Below are 12634 nucleotides of genomic sequence, written 5' to 3'. Positions count from 1 at the left end.
GCTGTTGTTCAGCATCTTAGCTGTAGAGGGCAGTGTCACTGGCCCTCATGTGGGATCCGAACCAGGGCCCTCTGGCGTCCCAAGCCAGCTCTTAACCAACGCGCCACTCGGCCGGCCCCTATGCTTAGCTTTTTGAAGAACCACAAAACTCTTCCACATTTTACATTAACAATGTAGGGCTCTGCTGTCTTCACTTCCTCCCCAAATCTTGTTATTTTCCCTCTTTTTAGTATGGCCCATCTACTGGGGTGAAGTGGTGCTTCATTGTGGTCCCAGCGCTTTCTTGAAGAACTCGTCTTAGTTACAGCTTCTCTTTGCTCAGAAGCCTGCCATTACTTCACTTTGGCTGATTTCTGCCCCTCCACCGTCCATATCATCCTCTCTCCCTCCTCTTGCCAATGCTTTCTACTCGACCTCTTCCTCTCCCTTTCTCTCCTCTAAGGTGTGTGCTATCCAGGTGAAAAGGTAAGATATGTGCCTGTAAGAAACTGGACAAGAAGCACCTGAAGAAGAAACATGGCAAGAAAATGGCTGTTTCAGAAAAGGAACTCTGAGGATCAGCAACCCTTCCATCGTCTCTCTGGCCTATGCCTTTGAGAGCAAGTCCCATCTCTGCCTGGTCATGAGCCTCATGAATGGGGGAGACCTCACGTTCCACATCTACAGTGTGGGCCCGCGGGGCCTGGTCATGAGCAGGGCGGTCTTTTATGAGCCCAGATGACCTGTGGGGTGCTGCACCTGCATCCCTCGGCATCGTCTACCAGGACCCGAAGCCTAAGAATGTGCTTCTGGACGACCTCGGCAACTGTAGGCCTTCCGACCTGGGGCTGGCCGTGCAGATCCGAGATGGCAAGCCTGTCACCCAGAGGGTGACTGACTCTCCATCTGCCCCAAGGGTGGGACACAGAGTCGGAGAGGAGAAGAGAGGGCTGTTCTATTCTCAAGGCAGACAGAGCCTTGAACTTATTTCTTCTAATTTCCTTTTCCCTAACACCCTTATGTTGTCATCTTGCCTTAAGTGGAGTGGTGTAAGAGGATTAGCATAACGGGTTATTTAGGGGCCACTTAGTTTTCCTCTCATTGGAGGCAGAGGAGAGCCTTCTTTGTGAGTTGGAGGTGGCCCATGCTGAATCCATAGTCAGGGCCTGGTATGTTCCACTGATCACTACCTCCCTGGTGCCATGTTCCTGAAGCAATAGAGCCTTGGTTTCCTCTTGTGGAAAATGAAGGAGCTGGACCCTAAAATTATAGGATCCTTGTAGGATCCTTTAATAGGATAAGACTAAGAAAAAGAAGAAACCCCTAACTTGTTGCATGTTAAAGTAACTTTTGAGTGTAGAATGGGGGAATGTTTTACGTTGGATAAAAGTAAAATTTGAAATGAAAATGTATAGAAGAGAACAGAGGCAGCTGATGTTTATTTTGATCAGTTTGGTTCAAAGTGGCTTGCAGAGAATTCTTTGATTATCATTAAGCAATTTTGTTAGGTGAACAATACAAACTCTTCTGGAATTCTGACAGGTCTTTACCACTGAATTTCTGTGCATAATGGTGGAAGTCTCTCCAGAAAGACAAAGGCCTAAGGCACATTCTTAAACATTCACTTAAAACTTTGTGTTTGCACAGTTTCCAGTTTACAAGGCAGAAAGAACAGCCAGGCAAGGAAGTGAGAAAAATCATGGCAAGTTTGGGAAAATGCAGGTGATTGTATGTGGCTGTAAGGTAAAGATTTTTGACAAGACGTATAGGGCTCAGATCATGCAAGGGCATTGGAATGCTTAATTGTGGGGGACAAGAAGCCATCGAAGGGTCTTAAAAAGGGGACTGACATGAGTTGGTTTGCATATTTAAAAGACCAATTTGGAAGGTAGATGGGAGGCAGAGAAGCAGGTGAGGAGCCTAATGTAGTGACCCAGGAAGAGATGATGAAGCCAGTAGGATTGAAGAAGTGGGAGTGAACTGGAGCTATTGGAAAGAGGCCTGATGGGACTTCAAAACAGTTGTGCATGAGGGTGAGGGACAGTGAGGGTCACTAGCTCCAGTGACCAAGCGGAAGAGCAGAACTGTGAGAAAGCTGGCAAGTTCCAATGTGAGTGTATTGCATATGAGTGCGACAGGCAGATGGAGATGTTCCCTGCACATTTAGAACTATAGGTCTGGTGCTGTGGAGAAAGGTCTAGGCTTGACATGGGGCCTTGGAGCCATATGGCTTGGGAAGCAGCTGGCACCATGGAGTCATCTGAGAAACGGTGAAGGAAGAGGACTCGGGACTGATACTGAGGAGCATCAACACGTTGGGAATGTCCACGCAGAGGGGCCTTGAAGAGGTTGAAGGAGTATGACAAAAGCAGGCGTGGCATCATCATGGGAGCTGTATCAGTTAAGAGTTGATTTCAGCAGCCTATCATAGAAAACCCAAAGAATGGTGGATTAAGCAAGAGAGGGGTTTATTTTTCTAACGTAACAAGTAGTATAGAGATAACCAGTGGTTGGTATGAGTTCAGCAGCTGAAGGACGATAGGATCAACATCTCTGTGATTTTGGCCTTTTCCACATGTTGCAAGATGGCTGCTCTAGCCCCAGCCATCAGGTCCATGCTCCAGGCAGGAGAAAGGAGGAAGGGTCAGGAATAAATGGGTATGCACACAGCGACTGAGTATGCTTCCATTTAAGCAGCTTTCCTGGAAACCCTATCTGACAGCTTCCATTTAAATCTCATTGGTTAGAACTGTTATCTGGCCACTCTTATCTGCAAGGGAAGCTGATAAATGACTTTTTTTTTTTGAGGGGGAGAAGGGGGTTCTAGTTAGTAAGGAAGAAGAAAGGCTAGATATGGAGCAGGTGACTGGCAGCCCCTGCCATAGGAGCCAAAGGAGAAGAGGATTTCAGGAAGGAGAGTGGTCAACACTGTCGAAGGCAACCGAAGTCACACAGTCTGTGGGATTTGGCAATCAGGAAACCACAGTGTCCTCAGTAACAGCAATTGTCAAGGTTTAAACTCAGACTGTGGAGGTTAGACTGACCTGAAAGTATATTTAGAGTAAGACTCAGGAAGGAGGGAGACTGGCCGCCGGAGGAGGACACAGGGAGAAGGATGGTGTTTTAAGGCTGAGAGAGTAGAACAGACTTAGATGCTGAGGCAAGAATCAGGAGAGAACGTGCTGGTCCTGTAGGAAGGAAAGAGGGTGAATGATGGAGAAGAAACCAAGGAAGAGGCGAATGGAATGGAGGCCTTCAGTAACACTATCTTCTAAGTGGGCAGGCAGGGGGGTCGGTGGGAGAGGAAGCAGAGTGGTTGTTTTTGTTGTTTTTGTTGTTTTTGTTTGTTTGTTTTAAGATTTTATTGGGGAATTGGGGAAGGGGAACAGCCAAGTTGTTGTCCTTCAGTCTTAGTTGTGGAGGGCGCAGCTAGCTCAGCTCCATGTCCAGTCGCCATCCGGCTTCCTGTTGGCAGTTTGCAGCCACTCAGCTCAAGATGCCATGTTCAATCTTAGTTGTGGGTGGGCGTAGCCATCATCCCGTGTGGGAGTAGAACCAGCAACCTTGTCATTAAGAGCATGTGCTCTCACCAGCTGAGCCATCCTGTCACCTGTTGGCAGCTCAGCAGCAGCTCAGCTAGGGCACAGCTCACTGGCCCATGTGGGAATTGACCCAGCGACCCTGTTGCTGGGAGCTCACGCTCTCAACCAACTGAGTCACTCGGCCGGCCCCAGAAGCAGAGTGTTTGCAGGCTTGGGACCTTGCTACAGAAATAGGAATGTCATGAATCCATGTCTGTCTATGCACAAAACAAAACAAAACAAAACAAAAACAAAAACAAAGGGCATTACTTCAGGGTTTTGAATTTATACTGTCAATTATACAGAGTAGAAAATTTCCTCCTGAGTGTCCCATATACTACATGCTAATTGGTGATATATCCCCACCTTGCTGGAGGCTTAGGAGACACATAGCTTTGTATCTCTCTCAGAAATCCCTTCTCAATCTCCCTCCAGCTCTGTTCATGGGCCAAAAGAATGTTTAAGGATGGTCCCTTCCGTGGCTCCTCAGTCCAGCTCTCCAGCTCTTTTGGAACCTCAGGAAGCTTTCTGTGCCTCTTTGATATTATCCACTATAATGAATACACTTGGTGGAGAAGTTTACTGCCTAGAAAACTCTGGCCCTTTTGCCTTTCCTGAGTCTCTCTCTGCCCATGGGGCCAAACTTCAGGGTTTAGACCCTTTGCCCCATCTAAGAAGTTTTATGCCCCAGTCCCCAGGCCTGCCACTGAAGCCCAGGGGACCATCAGGAGGGGTGGGGGGAGGGGAGGAAGCATCAGAGAGCAAGACTGGAAGCCATAAAAAAGAAAGACAGAAGAAAGGAAAGCCTTTCTCCTTCACTATTAACCCCTCAGCATAGCTAAGGAAAGCCCCTCAGTTTCCTGTTTACTGCACGCATATCAGTAGGCCTCCAAGTGGATTTTAAGGCCATTATATTCAAAACATTTCCCAGAAGAAATGAAAAATGACATATTTGCAGGGCTTCTCTGACCACTAACATTGTTTTAATGCCAACATTACTGTATAAAGAATTACTGTGAACATTATGAAGAAGGTGCGAAAGAAAGATCCCCCTGATTCTAAAGGTTTGAATCTGCATTCACTCTGTGCAGTTCTTCCAGAAAAGTTAAGGCATCATGGCTTTGGGCATTGGCTCGATTCTTCTCATGCAGTTGCTTGTTCAATTTTGTGTAAGTTAGGATTGCTTTCTGTTACGTATAACAGAATACCAGATTCTCAACAGTCCAGGGCCAAGGTCTCTGTAAAAATCTTCTGGCCTTTTCTTCCTTGTCACAAGGTGGCTTTTGCAACTCTAAATATCAAGTCCACCTTCCAGGATAAAAGAAAGGGGGAGGAAGGAACAATGTCAACAGATGTCTGCTTACATCCCATTGGCCAGGACCATGCTACATGTTCACCCCTAGCTGCAAGGGAGCCTGAAAAAGTTGTTTTTCATTTTCCAGTCTCTGTTGTAGGGAACGTGAGAGAGAAAGGGAGTGAGATTAGGTATTGGGTGAGCTGATGACACCTGTCACACCAGCCCTCAGGGAAAAAAATATTGATAAGGATAAGGAAATGTGATTCAGCTTATTAACTTACACAGGAATTAAAAGTAGAGAATAACTGTTACAATGGTGTGGTAGGCAGAATTCTAGTATGATTTCTAATGACCCATGATGCTCTTGTATAATTTCCTCCCCTTGAGTGTGGGCAGGGCCTGTGAACATGATGAGATATCATTCCCATAATTATATTACATTATAAGGCAAAATGGATTTTGAAGACATGATTAAGGCTACTAATCAGTTGACTTTGAGTGAATCAAAAGACAAATTATCCAGGTGGACCTGAGCTAATCACATGAGTCCTTTAAATATGGGTATGGAGATCAGAGACAACAGAAGTCAGAAATTTAAAGCATGAGAGAGCTTCAACTCACCATTGCTGGCTTTGAAGATGGATAGAACCATGTGGCAAGGAGCTGAGAGCTGCCTCTGGATGACAGCCAGCAAGGAAACAGGGACCTCAGTCCTACAACCACAATGAACTGAATTCTGCCATAACCATATGAACTTGGAATAGGACCCTCAGCTCCAGAAGAGAATGCAGCCCACCAGATATCTTGACTTGGGCCTTGTGAGATCCTGACAGAAGAATCCCACTATGCTGTGCCCAAACTTCTGACCTATAGAACTATGAGCTAATAAATGGGCATTGTTTTATGCTGCTAAATCTGTGGTAATTTGTTACACAGCAATAGAAAACTCATATAAATTGTTAGTAAAAGAAAGTAGCCAGGGGAAAGGTTTTTGTTTGTTTGTTTGTTTTTGTATGACAGCATCCAAATTAATGGAGAAGATAGCAAGGTGCTGAACATTGTTAGAGAGACAATGTTTTCCTTTCCAACAGGGCTCAGAATGCCTACCCTCTATTATAATAGAACTTGAGGCTGTAATAGAATTTGAAACTCTGGATGTGATTCTCCCAAGTGGGTAACTCTTCCCTAGGTAGGAGCTGGGCCTCCCTGGAGGGGCATGGTTCCTTTTAGGCTACTGGGGAGACACTAGATGAAGTGTGCCAATGCTGGCTGGTTCCGCCACTTACTATAGCTGCTGTGTATAGGTGCACAGCCTGACTGCTCATGGGGTGGGGGTGGGGGACACCTGACCAGGAGGACAGTACTAAGGACCAATCAGTGCTCCATGCACCGAGCCATGTGGAGTGCCTCCTTCTAAATGCCACTTAGGCTGGCCATAGTCCTGCACTTGACCTCTGGCAAGTCGTTCCTCTCCCCTGAGCCTGGTCAATACAGCCTGCCTTAGGTTTGATGAGAAGATTAAAAAACAAAGTAGACAAATGCCTAGCAGGGGGTCGGCCACTTAGTAACAATCAATAAATGACTGTTCTGATTATTCCACAAGAAGCCAAGTGCCAGCCCCCCTGTCACAATCCTCACTGTTGTAGTGTTTCTGCCCCACCAGACAGGCTCTGTAGCTGCTCAGGTGACCTCTGCAGCTGTGCTTTGTTCTCTGAGAGACACAGGGAGCCAGCAGGAGCCCAAAGCTGCACTGCGTGCACAGTGGGCCAGGGCACACACAGCTCACCTGTAGGCTGAGCCGCGCGGGCACACACATTGTCCTCCTTCTTCACAGCCACCTGGAACTTCACTTGTGGTTTCATTCTGAGCATCTTGGAGGCACCATGAATGATATGCCTCAACCTGCTGCTGGGCAGATTCGCCAAACCTGAAACCACCCAAGAGCACACTCCAGTGGAAGAATCGCAACTGCTGTGCTGTATTGATCTGTGACGATGTGGATGTGCCAGGCAGGTTTTTCCATCTGATGGAGTCTTAGAGGCTTCTGGATTTTTCTTCTTGTGCAGCTGCCTTGCCTGAAACAACCAGAAACCAGGCCTGGTGACCATCGTTGCTAACCTATAGAGGGCCTGCTATGTGCCAGGCTTTGGGGAGGCACTCAGTGGTTCTTGTCACTCTCATCTTCATCATAGTCCTATGAGGTAAGAGCTGTGAGGCTGAGGTTGAGTCACTGGTAGCGGGTGACTAGAGGTCACCAAGGTAGAGCTGGGATCTGAACCACAGCAGACTGACACCAGGCCTATAGCTCGCCAAGAATTATTGCAGGGAGGGGCCCCTCTTCTGAATTCCCTGTGGGGCTCTCTGAAACGGGTGTCCTCTCAGGGGTGTCCGAAAGAGCAGGAAGTCATCTCCAGTGCGGCTCGCAGTCTCTGGCCAGGAAGTAACTGCTAGAAAGGGACCCGCGGGCCAGCGAGGAGCAAAAGCAGGCCCCCGTGAGCCGGCCTCTGGAGGCAGCAAGCCAGGGGCCTGAGCACGTGGGCGGAGCCTCGGTGCTAAGTCCCCTGGGGTCAGCTGGGAACGAGAACAAAGCGGCCAGGCCCCCCTCGGAGGAAGGAAGGAGTGAGCCCCAGGAAACAGCTGATAGCGCTAAGCTCAGCTTGTTTTTTTCCTCTGCTCAACAGTTCTCCTGCCACGGCAAACAAAAGATGTACATTCTGATTCCCTCTTCTGTTTGGATTGTGCTGTCTAGTGGATCTGGTTTGTGATGAGCTGCGGGGAAGACATCCGAGGGCGGTTTCTTACTCCGCCGGCCAGTTTGCTGGGCCGCCGTCGCCGCCACCGGGAAACTCAGAGCTTCCTTTTCTGTGTTTCTCCCCTGCCCCGTCACCAAATCCAGCCTGGCCCGGCCTCACCAGGGGCACGACACCGGCATTTCTTCTAATGATGGAATTTAAGGTTGCCAGCTTTTCAGCTTCCGTGCGAGCTGGAGGTTCACTCCTGATCGTGACCTTGAAGGACCTCCAGGTACACTCATGTGCATACACACACACACACACACACACACACACACACACACACACACACACACACTTTTTAATGGACATGTAAAACTATTAAGTTGTGAACTGTGCCCTCTCAGACCCACTGACAGCCTCTCCACCCCCGTTCTCATCACTGCCGCAGTCACAGTCCACTGGTGTTCAAAACCACACTGGGATTACTTCAAGTGCAGAATGCCCCGAGCCTGGGCCCTGCCACTCAGCCCGGTTGGGCCGAGGGATGAGAGTGACAACAGCTACAGGATCAGTGGAAACCAGCATCCAACAGCAAGAACAATGTAGGGGGTGTCCGTACAGGCCCCAACAGCCTGGCTCCGATCCTGATCCCACCTTAGAGGGTCCACCTTCCTCAAAGTCTGGACACCTGTAAGTGACAGGTGGCCCTGATGGGACTAAGCAATCCACATGCAATGACTGTGGTAGGTGGGTATAACTTGTTTTGCCTGACAGGTGTTGACTGTGTGGATCCACCAAAGGGCACTATAAAACCATAAGCAAAACAAAATGAAGGAAAAAAAAAAAGACAAACCACACACAGAAACCTCCACTAAGAATTCTGTTGCTGCTGACGCTTGCGTGAGCCCTGCAGCCCTGGCAATTACAGTTCTGGTCACAGGAACTGAAAGCAACTGTTTCGATAGTGCAGAGACTGGTGTGCAGGGGGGCCCTTTGTAACTGCAGGAGTTAAACTGAGCCTCCAGAGGTCAGCGTGGTTGGACCCTGCCCCATGCTGCTTGGCCGGTTCTCTCCTCCCATCCTACTCTGAGGAGGCAGTTCACATGCAGAAGACAAATGGCATAAAGGGCAGGCAATTAATTTTTTCAGCTGGAGGCTGCAATGGAATTTGGGTGCTCAGACTCTGGCGTGCGCCTCTAATTCCATTCTTCTCCTCTGTGAAATACCTCTACTCTTCAAGGAGGTGGTGCCCTTCAAAATTCCATCACTAACATTTTCTGTCTTTAGGACCAAGAGGTAAATTTAGTCCTGAAAATCATTTGAAATGAATCTCAAGCTATCCAGCTTGCTGTTTCATGCTTTAGTGCTGTAAAGATGGTGGCTGATTCTTCATTTATTTTCATGGGGAGGGAGTAAGGTGGTCCCAGAGTATGTCTCGGTATCTGGTCCCCACCTCCCAACAACCTCCATAGTGTAGTGCATGCAGCCCAGTCAGCCTCTAATGAGCAAAGATATAGGCAAAGAATGGAAAACTTGTCAGGAAAAGGCTTAAGCAAGAATGGACAAAGACAAGGACTTAGTACTTGGCAAATCAGGAGAAGGAAGGAGGGGACTCTAAGGGGAGAAAATAAATCCTGAAGGGAACTTGGAGGTGTAAGAAAGCCACTCACCTACTTCCTCAGAGGCAGTGTAATGTACTGGGTTCAAAGTGCAGACCTATGTGTGACTCTTATGTGGGTGATCTTGAGCAAGATTTAAATTCTCTATGGTTGAGTATTCTAATCTGCAAAATGGGGGATAAAATAATCTCTATCTCATAGGGTTATTATGAGAATTAAACAAGAAATTCATGTAAAGCGTTTGAGAAAATGTTTACCATGTAATAAGCACTCAGTAAAGATTGTTTATTATTATTTCCAATTTCTCTTTCAGTATGTGTCTCACAATCCTTTTTTTCAGGACAAGGCATGTTCTCCACTTTCTCCTTACACCTTCTCTGAGCAACTGATATTATCTGGTGTCCTGATTATTTTAATCCTTAAAGTCACTCAACTCTGGAATCTACCCATTGGAAGGGTGCCACACACAGAGCAAGCTCCCAATAAATAAATTGCTGAGGAGAACTTACCAATCACCACTGTCTGAACTGCAGCTAGATGTTGTTTGTAGTCTTTCTTTGTGTTTCTCCCACCCCAGCAGAAGAGGTTGAATGAGAGAGAAGCCGGACTTAGGAATATATAACCCAACTGAGAGTTGTAGACAGTGAAATACTACATGCAGGGAGACCCTCAGCCCCTTTCCACCTCAGCTCCCAGAATGAGAGTAAGCAGGCTGACCTCTTAGGTGGGGTATTGGAGGATCGCTATAGGGAAATTGAGCAGCCTAACAAAAAAAGTCTGCGGATACTCACAGGTGAGTTCCTCATTGAAATGGCTTGGCAGGATCACCCTTCCAGTGAAACCCAGCTGTTGACAAGCTTCTTGTTAGCTTTTTAGTGTTGCACTCTTAAATATGAACAAATAGTCAAAGATCATTTGTCATTTCGAAAAGCTCTCCAAAATGACAGACAATGCCAAAACAAACAGAAGAAAGAAACTTGTCGGAAACATAAACAATGCAGGGAGTAGAAGAGAACATTTTGGAAACTTACAATTAATATCTTTTGAGATTTAAGAGAAGATATTGCACCCATGAAACAAGAATGGATGCTATAAAACAAGGAACATTCAGAGAAAAACAACAAGGGTATTTGGAAATTAAAAAAAAAAACCTCATAAATATGTTTGTACAACATGGATAAATTTCAAAAATATTATTAAAAAAAAGTCAGGCCTGGCAGAGTGGCTCATTGGTTAAGAGTTGGCTTGGGAGCGCGAGCTCTGAGCAGCAGGGCCGCTGGTTCAGATCCCACATGGGCCACTGACACTGCGCCCTCTACAGCTAACATGGTGAACAACATCTCGACCTGGAGTTGGGCTGCCGTGAGTCACTGGCGATGGCGTAGGCTGCAGTGGGGCTACAGTGGGGCTGCAGTGGGCTGCCGTGAGCTGCCATGAGCTACCGTGAGTGGCTGGCATCCAGTGTGAGCCGCCGAGAGTGCCGTCCAATGGCCGGTGAACAACTGCCTCACCCCGGAAGAGCGCATGATAATACCAACATGGGCCAGTGAAGCGACATCCTCCACAACTATACTGAAGAACAAAAGGATAGCAACTTGTCTGTTCTCCTCCCCCAATTCCTCAACACTGTTCCCTCCCCCAATTCCCCAACGCTGTTCCCTCCCCCAATTGCCCAATAAAATCTTAAAAAAAAAACAAAAAAGGAAAAATCAGACACAAAAAAATATCCACCATGAAAGCACATTTATATGAAATCCAAGAACAGACAAAACTAACCTATGGTGACAGAAAGCAGAAACTGGTTACATGGGAAGTGGGGTGGAGAATGGACTAGAAAGGGGCACAAGAGAACTTTCTTGAATGGAAATGTTCTATATCTTGTTTGGCATTTATGTGGGTGTGTTCAAGCAATTTTATTTAACTGAATATCTAAGATCTGTGCACAGTATGTTAATTATATCTTAATAAAAACATATTTACAGAAATGAAAAGTTCAATGGAAAGATTAAGTTTCTAGATCTAGCTATCAATTTACAGGAAATACAAAGAACAGAGAAACGTGTCAAATGACACCACAGAGATGTAGTCAGCAAAATCTAACTGTAGCAAAAACTCTAGAGCTTAGCCAGTTTCTTTCAACAAAAACTTGCAGGGGATAAGGGGCAGCCGGAGGGTCATAACAGACAGAGGAGGAACTTATATATTCACAGAGACTTAAGAGACATATCAATCAAGTGCATTGTATGAACCTTATTTAAATCCAAATTTAAACAAACTGATTAGAGGACAAGTTTATAGAACAATTGGGAAAGTGTAAACATGTCCAGATATTTTATAATACTAAATAATTATTGTTATTTTTAAAGTGAGATAATGGCATTGTAGTGCTTGGTTTGGGGAAATTTTTTAAGTGACCTTATCTTTTAGAGATTCACAGTGAAATACCTCCAAATAATACAAGGTCTAGGATAGTCTGGGGCATTGGGAGTGGGTAACGGCACAGATAATACAAGAGTGGCCATGTGTTGATAATTGTTGGAGCTGGGTGTAGAGTACACTGGGTATAGTGTGTACTTCTTTTGCATATGTTTGAAATTTCCCATAATAAAACACTTTAAAATAATAATAATAAAGGAGTTGAAAAAAAATAGAAGTCTCCCAGAAAAAAAAAAAAAAGACAAAGAGATGAAAAATAGGGCCAGCCAAGTGGCTCAGTTGGTTAAGAGCTCGCTTGGGAGCACCAGCTCTGAGCAGCAGGGCTGTGGTTCGGATCCCACATTAAGGGCCAGTGACACTGCGCCCTCTACAGCTAAGATGATGAACAACAGCTGGACCTGGAGCTGGGCTGCTGTGAGTCGCCGGCGACCGCGTTGGCTGCAGCAGGGCTGCAGTGGGCTGCCATGAGCTACATGAGTGGCTGGCAGCCAGCGTGAGCCTCTGGCAGCCGGCGAGAGCTGCTGTGAGCCGCAGTGAGTGGCTGACCAATGACCAGCAACCGATTGCCTCACCCGGGAAGAGCACAATGATCATACCAACATGGGCCAGTGAAGTGACGTCCTCCACAACTAGACTGGAGAACAAAACAGCAATTTGTCTACCTGTCTGTTCCCCTTCCTCAATTCCCCAATGCTGTTTCCCTCTCCCAATTCCCCAATAAAATCTTTAAAAAAAGAAAAAATAGGAGCAAAAGATCAGAAACATAAAGAAAAAGTTCAGGATTTCCAAAACAAGAGAGGAAAGAAAATAGAAGGGGGAAAATTATCAAAAAAATAATAATATCAGGGCCACCGAGTGGCACGATGGTTAAGAACTGGCTTGGGACGCCAGAGGGCCCCGGTTCGGATACCACATATGAGGGCCAGTGACACTGCCCTCCACAGCTAAGATGCTGAACAACAGCTCAACCTGGAGCCGGGCTGCCGT

The 12634-nt window shown here is 46.6% G+C and overlaps 1 protein-coding gene across 1 annotated transcript in view; it reads left to right on the top strand.

Moving 5' to 3' along the window:
- The window catches only part of GRK7 (G protein-coupled receptor kinase 7), a 32399-nt gene that overhangs the window by 3014 nt on the left and 16751 nt on the right, over positions 1-12634 (top strand). Inside the window, 5 exon segments of the mRNA XM_019646038.1 lie at positions 443-462; positions 464-549; positions 552-707; positions 710-742; positions 745-869. Coding sequence (XP_019501583.1) covers positions 443-462; positions 464-549; positions 552-707; positions 710-742; positions 745-869 — 420 coding nt within the window.

The sequence above is a fragment of the Hipposideros armiger genome, unplaced genomic scaffold, assembly GCF_001890085.2.
Source record: "Hipposideros armiger isolate ML-2016 unplaced genomic scaffold, ASM189008v1 scaffold_96, whole genome shotgun sequence".
Taxonomy (NCBI): domain Eukaryota; kingdom Metazoa; phylum Chordata; class Mammalia; order Chiroptera; family Hipposideridae; genus Hipposideros; species Hipposideros armiger.
This window is presented reverse-complemented; position numbering and strand designations above follow the sequence as displayed.